Source organism: Muscardinus avellanarius (genome assembly GCF_963383645.1).
Source record: "Muscardinus avellanarius genome assembly, chromosome: 20".
Classification (NCBI taxonomy): domain Eukaryota; kingdom Metazoa; phylum Chordata; class Mammalia; order Rodentia; family Gliridae; genus Muscardinus; species Muscardinus avellanarius.
The window spans coordinates 16005436-16026833 of NC_137806.1; the positions used below are offsets into that span (position 1 = coordinate 16005436).

Consider the following 21398-nt stretch of genomic DNA (forward strand, 5'->3'; position numbering starts at 1 on the left):
CTTCATGTAGTCATTGTGAGCATTAAAACAAGAAGTACCTGTAAATCGCACAGGAGCACTTGGGAAGGGGCGGCAGTTCTTTGGCAATGTGTCACATGTTGCAATGTTCGGTTAACTGTTGTAATGAGCTGGCCTAATTGCTTTCTAAGGCATGATATATAATCATCCATAAACATATGCTGCTGTCCTTTTTTATGTGTCGGTTGTTTTCTTTCATATATAAGTTCCTTGGATCAGGACCTATGTCGTTCACTTTTTTGTTTTCTACAGTCTCTCATGCAGAGTGCAGGATTTTATTTTTGCGCTTAAAATTCTAGTCCTTAGACCTTAAAGGGATTGGAAATACTGTGTTAGCCATAAGGAAACTGAAGACCACAGTCACGGGGTTACTGTGTAATACTGCTCATGTAATCATTGCATTTCTACTAAGTCATTTTCACCTAAATATGAAGAAAATCTAAAATTTAAAATGGCGTTTGGGAAAAAACAGCAAAAGTTTGACGTGTTGAGAATGAAGAATGAGCATTGCTATACAAATAATATAATCAATACTTCTTTTCTTTTCTTTTTTTTTATACTGAAAATGGAACTCAGGGGCCTCTACCTCCAGGCTACACCCTCAACCCTATTTTATTTTTTACCTGAAAACAGGGTCACATTATTTTCAAAGGGCTTCACTGAGTTGCTGAGGCAGGCTTTGAATACGGAATCCTTACAAGCGTGTGCCATTACGCCCAGCCTTATAATCAATATATATATATATATTTTTGTGGTGGTACTGGGGTTCCTGGAAGCCCTTCTACCTCCAGGCTACAATCCCAGACCTATTTTTACATTTTTATTTGGAAACAGGGTCTCTTAAGCCAGCGCGCACAGCTGGCTTCGAACCTGCGCGATCCTCCTGTCTCTGCCTCCCAAGCGCGGGGATTACAAGCGTGCGCCACCACGCCCGGCTATAATCAATATTTTTTAAAAATAGATTTAATGAATTGGGTATAGTGGTACATGGGAGGCTGAGACAGGAGGATCACAGGTTTGAGGACAGCCTTAGCAACTTAGTGAGCCCCTCAGCAAACTAGTAAGACCCTGTTTCAAAATTTAAAAAAATAAAAATAAAAAGGGCTGGTGCTGAAGCTCAGAGATAGAATACCCCTACATTCAATCCCTAACACCCATCCCAAATAGACTTAATGTTACAACTGTTCTCTCTCTCTTTCTCTCTCTCTCTTCTTTTTCTTTGATGCTGGGGCTGGAACGCAGGGTCTTGTGCACGCTAAGCGCGCAGGCCACCAGGTGCTCACCCCCTTCTCATTACATAAACTTTATTCTTTTTTAAAAAATTTTTTATTGGTGCGCTGTATTCATACATCACAATGGGATGAAAAACTTTTGTAGACATACATGCACACATCGCCCAGTCAGCCCCCACCCGATCCCCACCCCATCCCCTCCCCATCCCTCCTTCCCATGCTTGGCTTAGTGGTTGACATCTAATATTATAGCAATTTATCCAAAATTAACAATGATAATCTTACATAACAGATTCATCTGTCTGATATCAAACTTTTGATCACTTAGAGATAACATTCAATATTTCTTTCTGCTTTCTTTCTTACCAGAGGATATTTTTTCTTTTCTTTTTTTAAGGTAAAACTATCATTTTTTTTTCAGAAAAAAATCTATCCTAACATGAAATATGAACTCTAACTACCCAAAAAACCTCGAAAAAGAACAAAGCTAGAAGACGCACATTTTCTGATTTCAAACCTTATAAAGCTACAATAATCAAAACAGTGTAGTACTGCTATAAAGGCAGATATATAAACCAATGGAGTAAAATACAAAGCCTAGAAATAAATTCTTCCATATATGGTCAAGTTATTTTTTACAAGGTTTCCAAGAACATTTGGTGAAGGAAATAATAATCTTTTCACTAAATATTGTTGAAAAATAATAATTACATGAAAAAGAATAAAATTGGACCCAACCTAACACCATATACAAATATTAACTCAAAATAGATAAAAGACCTAAATGTAAATCTTATGACTATAAACTTTTAGAAGAAATCCTGGGTCATAACAGTTCACAACATTCAAATTGTCAATGATTTCTTGAATTTGATTTCAAAGGTATAGCAACAAAAGAATAAACAAACAAACTTCCTGAAAAAAAATTGTACATCCATAGACAATACAGAGTTAAAAGTTACCGATAGAATGGGTTAAAATATTTCCAAATGCTATATATGAAGGTATATTAATATTCCAAATAGAGATCCTAAAAATTAGCAACAATAAAAGCAAACAATACAATTTAGAAATAGGTAAAAGACTAAAATAAATAATGAATCTCCAAAGATTTTAACCAATTAACACGTGAATATATTCTTCTTTGCTTAGTTGTCTGTGGGATGGAAAATGTTATTTCTCTGATTCTGGTGTGTATTACCTATTTCTTCTTTGTAGTTAATCTTTTGAGTATTTTCTCTAGTGCTGGTTTTGAAGACATAAATTCCTTGAGTTTCTGTTTGTCATGGAAGCTTCTTATTTCTCCATCTAATTTGATAGATAGTTTTGCTGGGTAGAAAATTTTTGGGTGGAAGTTGTTTTCTTTCAGAGTTTGGAATATGTTACTCCAAGCCCTTCTGGCTCTCATGACTTGGTTTGGGAAGTCTGGAGTGATTCTAATTCGTTTGCCTCTGAATGTCACTTGGCCTTTTGTTTTTGTTGCCTTTAAGGTTCTCTACTTGGCTTCTACATTGGTCATTTTGACAGTTATGTGGCGTGGGGAACCTCTTCTCTGATCCTGTCTCAAGGGAGTTCTATAAGTTTCCTGGACCTGTGTATCGACCTCTTACTCTATGTTTGGAAAATTTTCTGCTATTATTTCTTTGAGGATATTATTGATCCCTTTGCTTTCACCTTCTTTTCCCTCCTCTATTCTGATTATTCTTAGGTTAGCTCTCTTAAAATGGGCCCATATTTCTTCAATGTCAGATTCCTGCTGTCTGATTATTTTGGAGTGATCATCTTTTAGGAGTGAGATTCTATTCTCCATGTGGTCTAATCGATTGTTTATACTTTGAACTGAGGCCTTTACCTCAATTATCACATCCTTTATTTCTTTTAGACTCTCTCTAAATTCTTTTAGAAGATCCTGTATTATTTCTGCAGTTATATTCCTCATTTGATCTTCTGGAGATCTCTGGATTTCTCTGTTATCAGGTTCTGATAATATGGGGTTGTGGGCATTTGTTGCTCTATTGTTGTTCCTCTTTCCCATGATTTCAGAATTTTGTACCTTCCCTGGGTCACTACGACTTCACTTAGGGTGCTCTGTATCTCAAGTCTGTGGTAATCTCAGCCGCCACTACTCCTTTACTGAGTTGTATCTCAAAGTCTTAGATCTAGGAAGTTAATCGAGGCTGCGCGAGACTGTGGGGGTGCCAGGCTGGGCGTTTTCCCATGGGGAGCTGCGACTAATGTGTGGTATCTCTGCCACCACTCCTCCTTCACTGGGTTGGACTGCAAAATCTCAGACCCAGAAAGATTATTGCTCAAGTCCCTGGGAGTGCAGTACAAGGATTTCTCCTTTAGGGGCTGCAATTTCACTCACGGTAATTGTGCACGCTGATCAGGAGCTATCACAGGTGTGGTGAGCTCACTATCCCTGCTGGCAATATGGCTCCGCTGCCATGCTCTTGGCCTTGAGGCTGGTGCTGCTGGCAATATGGCACTGCTGCCATGCCCTTGGCTGTGAGGCTGGTGTATTTTTTTTTCTGGTTTTGAGCTCCGTTCTGAGTCCCTGGAAGGCGTGCTGACCTTAGCCACTGGGAGTTTTAGATGTTCTCTGTGCTGAAAGAACTGCTGAATTACACCTGAATGATCTGCAGCTGCTCACTTCAGCTCCTTGTTTACCTTTCCTCTCTGGAGGCTGGTGCTGTGAGGCAAGATGGTGCTGGTGTGGCTCCGCTGCCGCCTTGCAGGCTTGATTTCTGGTCTCTGGTTGTTCTTCTAGTCTTTTTTTTTCTCTGTTCCTTGTGTTTACATTTTTTATTTCTCTGTTGATGGTGTTTTCTGGCTATGAAAAGTGCTGATTTTGTGGCAATAGAGATCGAGTTTTAGCAGGGCTCATAAATGCTGCTTTTCTCGGTCACCATCTTCCTGGAAGTCCACATAAACTTTATTCTAACTTAATGTTTTTTGATGTTTTCTCAGTTGCTGTTCTCCACTCTGAGCTGCCTAAACTTTGCTGTCTTCCCAGGTTGTGGCGGGGAGTTGTCGGGTGCCACTGGCTCCTTCAGCAGCCCCAGGTATCCAGACCAGTACCCACCGAACAAGGAGTGCATCTGGTACATCCGCACCACTCCGGGGAGCAGCATTCAGCTCACCATCCACGACTTCGATGTGGAGTACCACTCAAACTGCAACTATGACATCCTGGAGGTAGGATGCCAGACTGGCTTTCAGGGTAGAAGTGGGAATCACTCTGGAGATGCCCACATTCTTCCTAGGAGCCAGTTGCCTTTAAGCTTCTTTTAGGCCTGCTGGACAGTATCAGCCCTTCATGAATGAGGCAAGTAGACATGTGGGATTAGTATCTGGGTTCGGGTTTCCCTTCAAGTCGTGCCTCAGGGCATTGGCTGCAGGCCTACCTCAGGAGTGAGGCCAGCAAGGAACAGGAGTGGGGAGGGAGCACCAGGCCACCTGGGTGCATCCTTCTGGGTCCTCCTGGTGGCTCATCCTCTAAAGCACAGGAGGCTTGGGCATTGGTCCCCTAACTCCAGTCCCCATTGATAAGGATTGGACTTGGGCTTGTTAACACCTCACACTTCCAGTCTGAGAAAACCCTTTTGCCTTTTAGAAAAAGAAATTTAGGTGGCAGTGTGTCAAGGGTAGAGGCCCCAACAAGCAGGAGATCAAATTGCATGAGACTGGGTTTTTTTTTTTTTTTAGTTTGGTTTTAGTAATATATCTTAGTGCCAGTGTACCTGGAAAGTAGTAAATATATTTGTGCAATAAATGAAGGCATTAAAATCTCTGATTGACACACTGAAATAATGTACATATGTAGGGGTTTACCAAGGAATTTTTACAATCATCTCCTCATTTGAATATTCATTTGGTTAGTTCATGAAGCAAAAGGATTTTGTCCCCGAATGATACTTGTAAAAACAAGGCTCAAATTAATGGGTTTTTAGCCAGGAATGGTGGCACAAGCCTCTGATTTCAGTACTTGGGAGGCTAAGATAGGAGGTTTACAGGTTCAAGGCCAGCCTCAGCAACCTAGGGTGACTCTCAGCAACCTACCAAGACCTTGTTTTAAAATAAAATATAAAAAAAGGGCTATGGGTATAGCCCAGAGATAGAATGCCCCTGGTTTCCATTCCTTGTACCATAAAATGAATTGAATTAACCACATGGATAATTAGCCACATGGATCGTGAATCATGCGGTAAGCAGTGATCCCAGGCTGAACGTGGCTTGGCATGTGGGTAGCACTGACAGCCCTCTTTGCAGGGCTCTGCACATTTGTGAGTTCAGTTTCAGTAAGAGGAGAAGCAGAAAATGTCAAATGTGGCGACGTTTATTCTTCTGGAGGCCTCCAAGCCCAGCCAACTCATACCCTCAAGGGGTTCACGAGGAGCTTTGGGGACGTGCGCACTCCTGCAATCCCGGTAGCTGGGAGAGAGACTGGAGAATCACAGTTTTGAAGCCAACTCGGGGGCGGGAACCCAATTACTCTTCAGGGCTCCATTAAAACCTTCGCTCCGTGCAGAGGCGTGAAATGAGTAGGGTGTACTTCCGGGAAAACTTGGGCCCTTAAGAATTTTCATTCAGTTACAAAACAAATTAGTATCTTGAAAAAAAGAGGGATTCTAAAATCGTCCCCTCAGTGTGCAGATGCAGAGTCATAAGGAAGTATACTTAGTAGGTCAAGCCACTGTGAGGGAATAGTGCCATGGGAAAGCAAGTCAGAAACAGCCGAGAAGTGGGTCAAACACCAACTCTGGTCTTCATGGCAGGTCTGCCGCCATGTCACAGTCCTACCTCAGATCTCAGAGGAGAAAAGTCGTAAGAGGGAACTAGGCGCGTCCAAAATTCACACTCACACCAATAGCAGGGCTAACTCTCATGGCGAATGCTTACATGTTTCTCTTGCCAACAAGGAGATTGCTTGGCGCATAAAACCCCTTAACACTCACGAAGGGCTGGCAGCAGGTCCTCCACAGCCGTGTGCAAGGCTCCAAGCGCTCCGTGTTCATATTCCACAGCGCATGTGATTGTTGCCCACTTGGCAGCACATAAATGGGTCCATTGTGCTCCGGGTTGTGTCCTGCCCGCTACGTGAGGAAGCAGAGAGGTCTTTCCTGCAGGCAGCCTGGAGATCAGCGGGGCACAGGCAGGAACTCCAGGCACCATTCAGAGAGTCCGTATCTGCACAGAAATGTTTTCGAGAAGAGGTGTGGTCTGCTCAGTTTATTTCTGTCAGAACAAGCTGGCCTTAGAGTGGGCTTTCAAGTTCCATCTGGAGCAGAGTTAGGGAGACTATTTGAGGGACTTTTTCTTTTAAAGGCCCAAAGGAGCAACCCTTTGACTTTTTGTTCAAAAGCCTCATTTCACTTCTCAGAAGTGTTTAACTCAGATAGGAAGGGCTGTGATGGGTTTGGGCTAAGAAGGGTAGCGTGATTTTTCTGTGTTTCTCTTCTTGGTTGCTGATAACATGTTGGCAGGAGGTTTAGCGATGTGCTACCTGGTGGAGGTGTGGCCTAGAAGTGGGGCATCCTTCCTCAGCCACACGCTCATCTGTACTGAGTGTAGCCAAGCAGACCTCACTGTCCCTTGCTGTCCGGCTTATTGGGATTCACTACATTTAACCATGAGCCATTTTTTACCCTCAAAAAGTTACCATCCAGAAAGGGGCCAGTTACATAAGGCAACAGCGGTGTGGTTACTCATAACCCGGGAATGCTGACTTGATTGTAACAATAAATGGAACTAACAGAGCAGAAAGAAATGTTCAAAACAGATTAAAACCTTAGGCTTTGAAATGTTTGCCATCCTGAAGCATTTGCTAAAAGCACATTTTAATCTCTGGTCATCAGACCAGTTCATTTTCCCCAAAGTTTAGTCATATGCTGTGGAGGAATGGGCCACACCCTGAATTCTTTCCATCCTTTCTCTCTTTTGACCATGTGCTAACTACTGGCAATGTTGTGGACGCCCAAATTGCCATTCTATTGTTTGGTCCTGGAAACACTGGCTGACTTGAATCCCTGAGAAAGCGCTGTAGAGGGAGCCTGGGTTGGCATCCGGCGGGAGAGGAGGAAAGCCACTCCTTGGCACAAAAGCCAGGACAATGGCTCCGCGTGTGTGCGGCCAGCGCGCCGCTCCCTGCGTAGAATGTCACAAGGGGCAGTGCTTCTCCTCATAGGCCTCCATGCCCGGCCGACTCATGCCCATTATGTTTGTGATCTCCAGGGATGCAGGAGCAGAGAAAACAGAGCATTTTGCTGACGTGTGGGTTTTCTTTGTTGGTACTCAGTGTCAGTGTCCTCTTTAAATATGTGCGAGTTCTTGGGCTCAGACGATGAGCAGTACATGCTGTGGGTTCCATGCTCGGGGGACTGCGCTCCCACACTAGCAGGAGGGAAGTCTTGATAAGTGGTAAGGCTGCTCCAAACCAACAGCAGTGTTGCTTCTGCTGCGTGTGTGTGTGTGCGTGTGCGTGTGTGTGCGTGTGTGTGTGTGTGTGTGTGTGTGTGTAGAGGAGCTGCACAAACATCAGCCCCTCCTAATGAAAATAACCGGAGGGGTCAGCAAGCTCCATTCCTCTGCAGTGACAGCCCTGGTGCTTGGCCCTCTGGGAATGCAGCAGCATTCATTTTGGCCTTTCCCCGCATGGCTGGGGGAAGTAATCAGACAAAGAAAGCATTATCAATTCAAACCATGTGCTCCTCCCCCAAAGCAGGCTTCTTGTTCTCTCCCCAGAGGACACTTGAGTGGCTCCCTACAGTATGCAGGGTGGGCCAGGACCTGGAGGGCCTCAAAGATCAAAGAGCTTTCCAGAAGGGATGGGGCAGGACCCGGAGCACAGACCTCACCCAGAGAGCAGCTTCCTTGGCTTTGACCCTGAGCATAGATTAGCTGTTTACAGGGGCCAAAGTTAAGCAAGTATAGTGAAGGACTCGGATCCCAATACCCTTGAATACTCTCTCCAAAAAGTGGCCTTTTTTTCCCTACAAATTCAAGTTTGACAAGACCTAAAGATGTGGGGTGGGTCAGTGTCTTCTGTTTGAGTCTGATCGTCCCTCCACCTCACACTAGATAGGCAGGGTCCCAGGGAAACAGAAACCAGTGTGTGAGGCCTCCTGGAGGTGAGACCAAGGGCATCCTGGCCTGATGAAGGTCACTGGGTTGCTGGATAGTTGTCAGATAGTGAGCCAAATTTGGAGGAGCCTAGGAGGTCTGAAGGCCAGTGGGATGGATCTTCAGGGAACCACCCCAGTTCTGGTGGGTTCCATCTCCAGAACTGCCAAAAAAAAAAAAAAAAAAAAGGGCTGGGGGTGTAACTTGGAGGTAGAATACCCCTAGTTTCCAAAGTGAATGCTCGCCGGGCGTGGTGGCGCACGCTTGTAATCCCCGCGCTTGGGAGGCAGAGACAGGAGGATCGCGCAGGTTTGAAGCCAGCCGCGCGCGCTGGCTTAGGAGACCCTGTTTCCAAATAAAAATGTAAAAATAGGTCTGGGAGTGTAGCCCGGAGGTAGAAGGGCTTCCAGGAACCCCAGTACCACCCCCAAAAAAAAAAAAAAAAAGTGAATGCTCTTGGTTGGGTTCATGGGAACAGCAGGCGCTGTAGCTGTCCCTCATTTTTTTTATTTTTTTTAGAGATTGAACCCAGGACATTCTGCTTTCAAGCCACACCCCCAACACTTTTTAGTTTTTGTTTTAAAACAGGATTCTCTTAGTTTGCTGAGAGTCTCACTAAATTGCTAAGGCTGTCCTCAAAACTTAGATCCTCCTGTCTCAGCCGCCCAAGCACTGGGATTACAGGCATGCATTACCCACCATGCCTGGATTAGCATTCCCTTCTTTAGGATACTTCAGAACACACTTTGAGAAGTTGTATTTCCATTATATTTGATGCCTAATCTTGGAAAATGTTCATTTTTCAGGGTAGATGGAAATTCATAAAATTATGACTGGAAAATCAATGGCTTTCTGTGAACTCCACTTTTATAAACAAAATTGTTTTCTACTAAAACTATTCATATGTGCCTGTATGAGTTGAAAAATCAGGCTTAATACTGTATTATCTGCGATGAAAGAAGAAAATTGTAGAGATGTAAAAAAGAAGGAAAGGGGAGAGAGGGAAGTTTCTGAAATAATCAAGTTCTTCCACCTCTAAGTTCTGGCTGATGAAACAAGCCGGCATTCCACGAGCAATTCAACGTGTGTGTTCCCAAGGCAGGGGGAGTGCCTTTGAAAGCTCAGCTCATGTGAATAGTTCATTCTCACCCAGGGAGGCTGAGATGTCAATCTCTCATAATAGAACCCAAGAGTTGGTGGCCAAAAGGAGCTAGGGGAAGGGCTAAAACTGCTCAAATATATCTTTTTAACATGTCATGTTTCCACACCCCATCTTAGATCTATGGAGGGCCTGATTTCCACTCTCCCAGATTAACCCAGCTGTGTGCCCAGAGAGCCTCTGTGATCCCCATGCATGTTTCAAGCACTGGAAACGAGCTGGTCATCCGATTCAAGTCCGACAGCACCGTGCACGGGAGAGGCTTCAATGCCTCATGGCAAGAAGTCCCTGGAGGTGAGTGAGAAACAGAAGTGGCCATAAAGCATTAAAGCTGAGCCCTTGCTGCATAGTAGGAGATGCTTGGAGCAAGGTGTGAAGGCTACCCACCCTGACGATTCTATGACTTTCCAAATGGCTAATACTGTCTCGGCATATTCTCTTTCCTAAAAAAAAGTGACAAACTTCTAAATGTCTCCAGGTACGTGACACATTCGCAAGTCCATGGTGAGCGCAGAGTTAGGGTGACTGGATGGACTTGTTTGTGCACTGGAAACTTGCACTTAGCCACCAGCCTCCGGTTCGGGCATCAATACATAGGGAATTTTCTCATGACAGTAGTATAGACCTTTGGATTCTTGGCAAAAGCAAAAACTGTAAACGTTCAATTTGTCAGTTCTGAGAAATGACTGTTACATAGTACTTCCTGCCCAAGATCTGAGAAAGTCTGAATAAATTACCCATTTCATTATTTTTAAATTACAAATTATAGCAAAAGCATTTGAATAGACATTGGTTTAAACAACTACTAATAACAGCAATATTTATGGGATGTTTTCTGTGTGCTCTGCACTTTTCTAACGACTTGATGAGGACTATCTTTTTCAATCCTTACGACCACACTATGAGGGAGTTCTGTCATTTCCTCATCTTACAAGTGAGGAAGTCAGGACTTCAGTGGTCAGTGACTGGCTGAATCCCCCAGTTGGCAAGGCCATGGCAGAGCTGTGACCCCGGCCGCCTGCTGGCCTGGCTTCTTCAACTCCAAATAATAGAGCAAGTAGATGAAAATCCCTCTTGAAGTTATATATGACTTTATACATGCACACAGTGTTTACGTTACTCCCAGATGAGTCTCCATTATTAGAAAATAGGCTTGATGTTTTCTATTATTGTTTTATATTATCATAAATAATGGAATAATGGGTCATAAGCATAGTCATTGCACTACCAGGCATTTGACAACATAATAGGAGTTAAAGACGTAAGACATTGCATTGTAGCTAGACTATTAATTTCTAAAAGCAAACACCATTGTTGTTGTTGTTGTTATTATTATTATTATTATTTTTTTTTTTGATGGTACTAGGGATTGAACATTGGGCCATTCTACCTCTAAGCTATACCCCCAGCCTTATTTTATTTTTTATTTTGAAACAGAGTCTCACTAAGTTGCTGAGGCTATTATAATCCTCCTGTCTTAGCCTCCCAAGTACTGGGATTACAGGTATGTGCCACCATGCCCAGCTGACATGGAATTATTAAAAAAATTATATACTACTAGATTGTCAAATACTTTGGAGAAGATTATTCTTATAATATGCTGTATTTTAGAGAATAATTAAAAGATATTTTATGGCATTGTGACGACATGATTTTATTTGCACCTATTATCATAAATAACTTTTGGCATTGGTAAAGTGTTTGAAGCATTTTTTTTTAGTAGTACACATGCCTCCTTATTTCTGTTGGAATAAATAAGTTAATGTGAACACTCAGTTCTCCAAAGCTTTTAGCACAGACAAAATTAAACTATAGTTGAGCAAGTAATATATTTCTCTAGACTATTAGGAAATGCAGTCGTTTATGCCCCTGTTGAACTGTTGAACTGGGTTTCTCACTTACAGGTTGTGGTGGAATTTTCCAAGCTCCCCGTGGAGAGATTCATTCTCCAAACTATCCCAGTCATTATAGGAGTAACACTGACTGTTCTTGGGTCATTCGAGTGGAAAAAAATTACCGTGTTCTCTTGAACTTCACTGATTTTGACCTCGAATCACCAGACTCTTGTATTATGGTAAGTGACAAAAATTTCAAGTATGCTCTCTGGTCAAACATGGGTCAAAACATCAGCATATGAACACATTGAATGAAGGCCTTAGTTGGGGATGTTTTTAGCGTCAACTAATCAGAAAGTCAACTATTAGTAATTTAAAATTTTTACCTAGAAATGAATCAGGATGAGATAATGTCCAGGTTTGTTTAGCGGCCCTGTTTCTGTTCTTTCACTCTTGATTTTCATCATGTTTGTTACTTCTTTGTCAAAAAGTGGCTACAGCCCACTTTGTTGAATATTTTATCAGAGAAAGGAAGAACAGTATTAGCTGTTTCTGTGTTGTGTGTGTGTGTGTGTGTGTGTGTGTGTGTGTGTGTTGTTTCTGTTTGTTTCAGTGCTCTTACTGGTGCATTCTAGTCTCACATCACAATGGAGTTCACAGCGATAGTGACAGGGATGCACACAGCACTTGGTGGGTTTTCCTCCAGCTCACTCCCACCCCTTCCCCATACACAGAATTGAGGTTGAATTGTTATCCTCACATACATAATGTCATGAAAGTGATTCCTTCATTAATTCTCCCTGCCTTCTCGTCCCTAGACCACGTCCCTCGCTCCACTGGAGTTTCTCCTCCCATATTTAAAGTTCCCCTGGTATCCCAATTTCTCCATAGCTCCCACATATGAGAGAAAGCATACTCGCTCCCAGTGACTGGCTAACTTCACTTAACACAATGTTCTCCGGGTTCATCCATTTTCCTGCAAATGATGTAATTTTGTTTTTCTTTATTGTTGAGTAGAATTCTGTTGTGTGTATATGCCATAATTAATAATTCATTCTTCTGTTGATGGACACCTGGGTTGGTGTTTGTTTTTTTAAAATCAGAAAAGAAAATTTTCTACAAAAGCCCACTTGCATAGCATTGGCCAAGATTGGATAAAGAGATTAAAAAGTATAGTGGAATAGATTTATCATAGGTAGTTCAATTCTTATTGTTTCTGGGGTTCTCGTAGGGTACTGATTTCCTTGAGATCAGGGTATCTTGAGATGTTACTCGGACAAATCAATGTTTTGATAGAACAGAATATATCAGGAGATGGGTGGAAGAGAGGGATGTGGGCTATTAGTTGGTTAGATGATAAAATATTTCTGCTACTATAAGCAACTTTAATATGTTCTTGACTGAAACTAACATTTTCTGCTTAATATAGGAGTGAATGAGATTTCCTTTGTGTTTTCAGTTTAAACTTTTTTGGCTGCTAATACTCTAACAAAACATTTTCCATGCTTCATTTATATTTATAGTTGTTTCAGTCAAATATAAACCAGATTCTCTTGGTTAATAGATCTTCCCACTTTAGCTTCCTGGCAGTTTCTTAAACAAATAAATGCCAGTTGGCTAGGTTCTGTATTTTGAATTTAACTCAATACATCTCATTTAAAAAAATTCAAAGTAGTTCCGTCTATTGGTGTATATTTTATGTGTTAATGGAGAGAGAGAGAGAGAGAGAGAGAGAGAGAGAGAGAGAGAGAGAGAGAGAGAGAGAGAGACAATGGCATGGTATATTTGGTTTGAAGAAAGAAAAACACTAGCAGGCAGCAACTTTACACTCTCCTAAAATGCCCTGGAGAGTAAGGACAAAATAAACACTGAAGCCAAAGAATGGTCTTCAGGAGAAGTTGGGATAGGTCAGAGACAAACTGTCTGCTCATACGTTTGCCTGCAGCAGCCATTTCTCCACCACATCCTCCCTTCCCTAGTCTGCATGGTGCCAGGTACAGCTTTTTCTCTTTGGTAAAATTCATTATCTATAGAATTCAACATATATGATGTGTGCCCAAACCAAAGCCTAGGTCAAAGGCACATCTATTGTGTCTGTGTTTTTTCCTTCCTGTTGTCATGAGGAAGGTTTTCCATCTGCATAGGATATAAATACACAGTTTTCTCTTGGCTATTGCCATATCGTGCATGCAGCAGGGCTTGATTTAACACACCGTAACAAGAGGAAACAAGTGAGAGGAAGAGAGGGAGCAAAACCTCAAATATGATCTGGTCAAAGGCATGGAGATGGGAAAATAAACCCATAGGCAGGTGGCAGGAGGAGCCCAGTCTAGTATATAAGGCAAAATACAAAATGTAATAGTCCAAAGAAGCTGTCAGTGTTGGGGAATCCTGTGTGAAGTAGTGGGAGGACCCCAGCAGTGGTCAGGAGGGGCATCGAGGAGCAAGCCCCTCTAACACTTGTGTAGGACATTGGTGAAACGTGAACCACACCGCGGTGTGAGTCCCCGTGATGCCATAGCTAGGAACTCCAGCTTCGGTGTGGGATGGACCTGGGCTGAGACTGGACCTTGCCATTTCTAGCCATGGAGCCTGGACAAATATTAATCTTTCAGCTTCAGTTTCATTAACTGGAGGAGAGCGAATAAGAGGACCTGCTTGCACTCATGTAGAAAGCACACAGTCTGTGCTGGTTGTAATTGTGCTTCTGCTGGTGATGATTGGGGGTGCTTCCAGGGAGGTATGTTCAGAGAGCACTGGGAGAAGGAGGTGGTGTGGGAGACTGGGAGGCTTAGGGGCCAGAGTCAGAGCTTCTCATCAAGATTCTGTTCTCAAATCTTTCAGGGGAAGAAGCACTTCCTTGTGAGTATTTATCATAGTATAGCACCTAGCACTTAGTATACCTACCACTCAATACACTTCATAATAACTACAAGAGACAAGGCACAGTGCACATGCCTGTGACCCCAGTACATGGAGGCTGAGACAGGAGGAAGAGGAAGAGGAGAAAGTATACGTGGTCACTTATAGGAGGATATGATAAAGACAAAATGGCTAGATAAACTTTGGGGGGAAGACCACTGTTGAAAGAGAAAGAGGAAAAGGAAGAGGAGGAGGAGGAGGAGGAGGAGGAGGAGGAGGGAGGAGGGGGAGGAGGAGGAGGAGGAGGAGGAGGAGGAGGGGGAGGAGGAGGAGGGGGAGGAGGAGGAGGAGGAGGAGGAAGAAGAGGAGGAGGAAGAAGAGGAGGAGGAGGAAGAAGAGGAGGAGGAAGAAGAGGAGGAGGAGGAGGAGGAGGAGGAGGAGGAGGAGGAGGAGACAGGAATGATTATTTGTGGCTTGGAAGCCAAGAAGCTTTCACACTGGAGGTGACATTTAAGTGACAATCTCATTCACTAGTAGAATGTGGCAGTGAGGCCAGGAGGAGAGGCTGTAAGGAGATGATGGAAAAATAGCACATGGATTTTGGGACTAGTCAAGGACAGACTTGAATGTGGCATGTAGATGGGTGCTGGGAGCATACAAAGATCAAGGGTGATGAAAGACATCTCTGTTGGACAAACTTCTGCCTTGGTGAGAATTCTGAAATTATCCTACAGGTAGCATGGGATCAGTGAAAATTTTCTATAAAATAGAGAAATAACCTATTCAGAACTACATTTTACAGTGATAACAGGCAAATTGGTGAGAGTTGGTCAAGGAAGAGAAAGTTGGGATAAAGGCTTTTGGGGAAGCTATGGGCAGAGCTTGGATCAGAGGCAACAGAGGCCTTGTACTGGCTAGTGACCATGGGAGTGGAGAGCAGGGACCATATTGGAAAACTATTCTGGTGGTGTAGTCACCAAGATTTAGAGGCTAATTACATGAGGGAGGGGTGGATGATAGAGATGATAGATAAGACTATAGCTTGAAGGATGTGGTGGGTGGGAGATGATGCCATTAGCTCAGTAAAGGGATAAACTATAATGAATTTCATTGGAAGTTTTTGAGTTTTAAAGTCTATGAGTTCAGGACTCAGGATGGGTTCTGAGGTGGGCATAAGCATTTAAGGATAATTTCTGGGATCTGGGTGCCTGTGAAAGTCATGGGAGTAAATGTGGTTACTTATGAAAAGTTTTTGAAGAGAAAAGAGCTAAGTAAACTTTGGGGGAAGCACATAGGTATGCATATGTTGCTGTAGTTCTCTGAATTCAACCCCTTTGGAAAGATACCCAGGAGTGGTAGAGCTGGATCATATGGTGGATCTATTCCCACCTTTCTTAGGAATCTCCACACAGATCTCCATAGTGGCTGAACTAGTTTGCATTCCCACCAACAGTGTAAAAGAGTTCCTCTTTCCCCACATCCTCGCCAGCATTTGTTGTTGTTTGATTTCTTTATGCTTGCCACTCTGACTGGGGTTAGATGGAATCTCAGTGTAGTTTTGATTTGCATCTCCCTGATGGCCAGTGATGAAGAACATCTTTTCATGTATTTATTGGCCCTTTGTATCTCTTCTTTATGAAGTGTCTATTTAGTTCATTTGCCCATTTCTTGATTGGGTTGTTTGTTTTGCTACTGAAGAGTCTTTTGAGCTCTTTGTATATTCTGGATGTTAGCCCCCTATCAGATTGGTGGCTGGTAAAGATCTTTTCCCATTCTGTAGGCTTCCTCTTTAGGTTATTGATAGTTTCCTTTGATGAGAAGAAACTTTTTAGTTTGACGTTATCCCACTTATTTATTCTTGCTTTAATTTCCTGAGCTTTGGATGTTTTGTTGAGAAAGTTACTGCTTGTGCCAATATGTTGTAGTGTTGAGCCTATGCTCTCCTCTACTAACTTCACAGTCTCAGGTCTAATTTCTAAGTCTTTGATCCATCTCGAGTTGATTCCTGTGCATGGTGAGATATAGGGGTTTAGTTCCATCTTTCTACAAATGGATAGCCAGTTCTCCCAGCACCATTTGTTGAAAAGGCTGTCTTTTCTCCAGCGTATATTTTTAGAATGGGAAATTGGAACACACAGACTAACATATGATTTTTTCTAATTTATAACTTTACTTATGCTGAATATTGCATAAATTGTTATCTTTTCTTCTACAAGTTAAAAGCGACCTTTACAACAAGATAAAGAAATGTAAAAAGAAAAAAAAAACAAAGAAAGAAGTGGACAGGTAGTCAGGCATACTGGCTCACACCTATAATCCCAGTACTTGGAAGGCTGAAATAGGAGGATTGCAGCCTCAGCAACTTAGTGAGGCTATCAGCAACTTACTGAGACCCAGTTTCTAAATAAAAAATAAATATGACTAGGGGTGTAGCTCAGAGGTAAAATGCCTCTGAATTAAAACCCAGTACCAAAAAAAAAATGGATAGGTATATTGGGGTAGAAATTTTTGTGTGGTCGTCCAAGTGGACCCAATTACAAGGATGGAGATCTGCGGAGGTTTGGAGCTAGGTGGAGTAATGCCCTGGCAAGGCTGGAAGCTTGGATCCTAGTTATAGTTTGTTGTCCAGGGATTCAGGAAGGCAGGGATGGAGGCACCAGCCCTCCATCTTGATGACCAGATAGACACTGGATGTGAGATGCACCCGAAATTCCAGTATCTTTTATAATAATCTTTGCAGTGATGTCCATACAAAGCCAGTCATTCACTTTGGAGGCATTCAAGTTAATTTCTTGGTCCTGTTGCTTAGAGAGAGTCATTAGCAAAGGGAAAAATAACCAGCTGCCAATGATGTTGTCAGATCATGTTCATGTTTCAGGAGATTTTTAATAGAGATCAAGTGTACCATTTAATACCCAGGTAAATTATGCTTAGATGGGACCAGGCAGCTTGTGTTTAAAAGAAACTTCTGTAACAATTTGGATTGTTAGAGTTGAAGGATCAGTTTAACAGTTTTATGGTTAATAGTTAGAGGAGGACAGATTAGAGATCATTTAGTGTCATTTCCTTATTAAAAGAAATTAAAGTCTAGAAAGGGTAAGGTCAGGACTAGGTAGAAATTAATAGCAGGATCAACACTAAAATAAAAACCATATATTTCCAAAAGTAAAAATAAACATTTGGTACTATATATATATATATATTACAGGAAATGGGATAGCAGAATAAAGGATAAACTGTAGGGAAAGAGGGAGAAAATAAAACCAGGTTATATTGGAGCCACTTTGACTTTTCTTTCTAATAAACCAAGACTTCAGTTATTAATATAAAGAAAAGTGTTAGAATTCAAATATGGAATGGAAAGAGTTCTTGTTTGAAGTCAGGACTAGTTTTCATCCATTCCTTCAATCATTGATGCCAATTATGTCTCACACATGGCTAGGTTCTAGTTTTGGGTGTGGCACAGTCATTTACTCTATGGTTCTTAGTTTGCTCATTTATAAAAATGAGTACCTGGGGAACCGAAGCAGAAAGGAGAAGATCTAGGGAATAGCATCTAGTTAAGATTCGTGTATGTGAGAAGGAAGAAGAGAACAAGGTGCAGATGTGTGGATGCAAGGGCCAGGTGGTATGTGGCATCATCTCAAGGTCAAAGTCAGACTTGAGCAGCCACTAGGATTCACTCTCTGTGACACAAGTACTCTGGGCGTTGGGTAGGAGTCTAGTTCTATACTCCTCTCAATATACAAAACAGATCTCTTCTTATAGTCTGCCCAGTCCTCACTGGTCCCAAGTAGAGGCAGGGTAAGCCTACAGATGACTCTAAGCCATTACTTTTGGAAATAAAGGACACACAATTCAACAAGTATAAGAAACTAATAAAAAAATTAAAAGTGGAACAGCAATAACAGCCTCCCTCCCCTTTCCTATAATCACAGCAGTAGTCTTTGTACCCAAAGACACCCATCTGTTTAATGAAGAATTCCTAATAGATGCGTGGCGAAACAAATGCACACATGGCTTAGTATCATCCCCGCTCCTGCAGTGATCGGTGCTTTGGTGAAAATTCAGCAGAACACACACGCGGGAGTGTGTTGTCATCAGTTCACTCCCTGGCACTATTAGTAATATGCCCACTGAAGGACTTAGATAACATCGCAGAGGTGTGTTTCTATAGCTTCATGCTGCTTTATAAAAAAAGGAGAGAAACTGAATTTTCTGACTTGTACTAAAACGATGATGGCATCGCGGGGAGCTAATCAAAGAGCTCCACTTACAGTCAGGTTTCAGCACATTCAATCATATGTTTGCATTCTCTGCTCAGTCACCTTCCAGTGGCTGGTTAATTAATCTCAGGCTGTCTGGAGTGGCGCTTTGTGAGTATTTCTTGCTAACGTAGCCATGGGATTCACTGGTTGGGGATGGTTCTGTGTGGTCAGCACAAGAAAGCGGTTCCATTATGCTCCCCTTCACGAAGATGAGCATTAAGGTGCCCTCGCACAGGCAGTGTAATTGCTTAATTAGCCCCTTCTGAGCCCTCGATTCCTATAGCTCCGCACGCTCTTACTGATCACCGAGGAATGCTGGAGGGGTTCAGTGAGGAGCGGGAAGAGGAGAAGGCGGCTCAGCAGCGCCAGCTGGTCCCCGGAGACTCCTGACCTCTGCCTTCAGCATCCTCCTTGCTCAGCTCAATGGAATGTCTGCCTTGTGAGAACCGGCGAGGCACAGATAAAAGCCAGCAGACCACAGGCCCATCCAGCCCCTCACTAGGCGGAAATGTACAGTAGGGCTAACAGCCTAGTACAAAAAAAGGGGAGAAGGGGCACATGATTCAGAACTGTGTTTTTTTTCTGAAGCTTTTTGTGTCCATCTAGGGAAAAGAAAGCAAAGTGTCTGATTTGAACTGAAAAAACCCAGGTCTCCTTTTCTCTCAAAATAGAAATCTGTTGTTCATGTTGTCCGGCACCAAGGCACAGACAGGGTGGAACAGGGCAGGCACATGCCTCAGTATCTCTATTTTGGTTTATTTTTTTAAACACCACCCAGCCATGATGTTTTCTTTTAAAACATGAATAGTTTTCCAAGCAGAGCAAAAAGAAACAAAAATAATAGAACTCAGGGCTTCAAAGAGACAATGAAATATTTATTGTTTAAATATTTATTGTTTTATAAATTAATTCATGATAAAAATATCTCTGCCCCTCTGTCTCTCTGTCTTCCTCTCATTTTTTCCTCCCTCCTTTAGTCTACACTACAGAAATGTTAGGGTCCATTAAAACTACTTGAAAGAGCATGGTCTCTTTAAAATGTTTGCAATAGTGGTTCAACGCCAGACTCAGCTACTTAGGCCTTTTGCAACTCAATGAGACCCTGTTTCAAAATAAAGAATAAGCCTGTGGTGGCACACACTTGTAATCCCCGTGCTTGGGAGGCGGAGACAGGAGGATCACGCTGGTTCAAAGCTAGCTGTGCTGGCCTAAGAGACCCTGTCTCCAAATAAAAATATAAAATAGGTCTGGGAGTGTAGCCTGGAGGTAGAAGGGTTTCCAGGAACCCCAGTACCACCAAAACAAAACTAAACTAAAACAAAAATAAAGAATAAAAAATAGGGCTGGAGGTGTAGCTCAGAGGTAGAATGCTCCTGGGTTCCATCCCCAGTACTGAAATGAAATGAAATGAAATGTTTGTGCTGGGCATGGTGACACATGCCTGTAATCTCAGTACTAGAGAGGCTGAGACAGGAGGATTGCAGGCTCATGGCCAGCCTCTGCAACTTAGCAAAGCCCTCTGTACCTTAGTGAGACCATGTTTCAAAATAAAAATAATAAGATAAAATAGGACTGGAAGTATAGCTCAGAGATTGAATGTCCCTGGGCTCAGTCTCCAGTACCATAAGAAAGAATAAAAAAGTTTATTTTGTGGCTTGCTTTTGATAACCTGCTTAACCATTTTGCATTCAGATGCCAAATTAATCACCAATAGCTATGCCAATCAATACGTGCTGCCCAAAGCAAAGTAAGAATCGAATGGAAGCTGTAGCTGTTTATCTGTGGGCATGGGTTTGATTTTGTTCACCTCTCAGCTCAGAATTTCCTTAAATGCTTATTTAGTTGTGAAAGTAAAATAGAACTCTTGGATTTTTTTTTCATATCAACATTTCCAAGAAACTTTCAGTGATTGCTTGCAACAACTGCAAATTTTTGGAGTTTGTAGTCTTTTGTGAAATGTGAAGGCTGAACTGGGCATGGTGGCGCTCACCTGTAACCCAGGACTCAGGAGGCTGAGACAGGAGGACCACAGGTTCCAGGCCAACCTCAGCAGTCTATCAAGACTGTTTAAAAATAAAAAATAAGCCAGGCGTGATGGTGCACACTTTTAATCCCTGCGTTTGTGAGGTGGAGACAGGAGGATCGCGCAGGTTCGAAGCCAGCCGCGCTGGCTTAAAAGACCCTGTTTCCAAATAAAAATATAAAAAAATAGGTCTGGGAGTGTAGCCCGGAAGAAGAAAGGTTTCCAGGAACACCAGTACCACAAAAATAAAATAAAATAAAAGGCTAGAGGTGTAGCTCAGAGGCAGAATGCCCCTGGGTTCAGTCCCCAATATTATATACAAAATCTAGAAATGTGGAGGCTGAATTAGGATATGGAGCCACAGAACAGGAGTGAGAAAGTCCCGGCCTGAGCTGGGTGGTTGTGGATCTGTCTGCGCATTTAACTGGAGAGCAGTGGACCTGGAAAATATCACCCACGGAGGAAACCGATGCTTCCTTGCTCCCGGCCCCTAGGAACAGTCTCTGCAATGAGCAATGTTTTCATTTCCTTCCTTCCTCACATTTATGATTTTAACAGCTTGGATAATTTCCTGAGGGATTCCCCTCCCTGTAATTTAATATTTCCTCTATCTCAGAGCAATTCAAACTCAAAAGATGTAAATTCCATTATCAGCTTTACTACCATATATAACACATGGAAATGTTTCATGAGCTCTCCATTCTCAAATTGATTTTGCATCTCAATATGAATTATACTTTTTGCGCGTTAAATATTTTTGCCTTCACCACATTTTTTTCACATCGACGAGCTCTAAGGCAACTTTGAGCAGGTGATATGTATTGCCAAACTGACCTTAAAATTGACTAAAGGTTAAGAACCAGGATGAAAGCCAAATTA

At 42.4% G+C, this 21398-nt stretch overlaps 1 protein-coding gene across 1 annotated transcript in view; it reads left to right on the forward strand.

Annotated features, from left to right (window-relative positions):
* The window catches only part of CUBN (cubilin), a gene marked incomplete at both ends in the record, with an annotated part of 282744 nt that overhangs the window by 131227 nt on the left and 130119 nt on the right, over nucleotides 1–21398 (forward strand). Inside the window, 3 exons of the mRNA XM_080716933.1 lie at nucleotides 4267–4448; nucleotides 9651–9825; nucleotides 11436–11605. Coding sequence (XP_080573059.1) covers nucleotides 4267–4448; nucleotides 9651–9825; nucleotides 11436–11605 — 527 coding nt within the window. The remainder of the gene's footprint in view (nucleotides 1–4266; nucleotides 4449–9650; nucleotides 9826–11435; nucleotides 11606–21398) is intronic.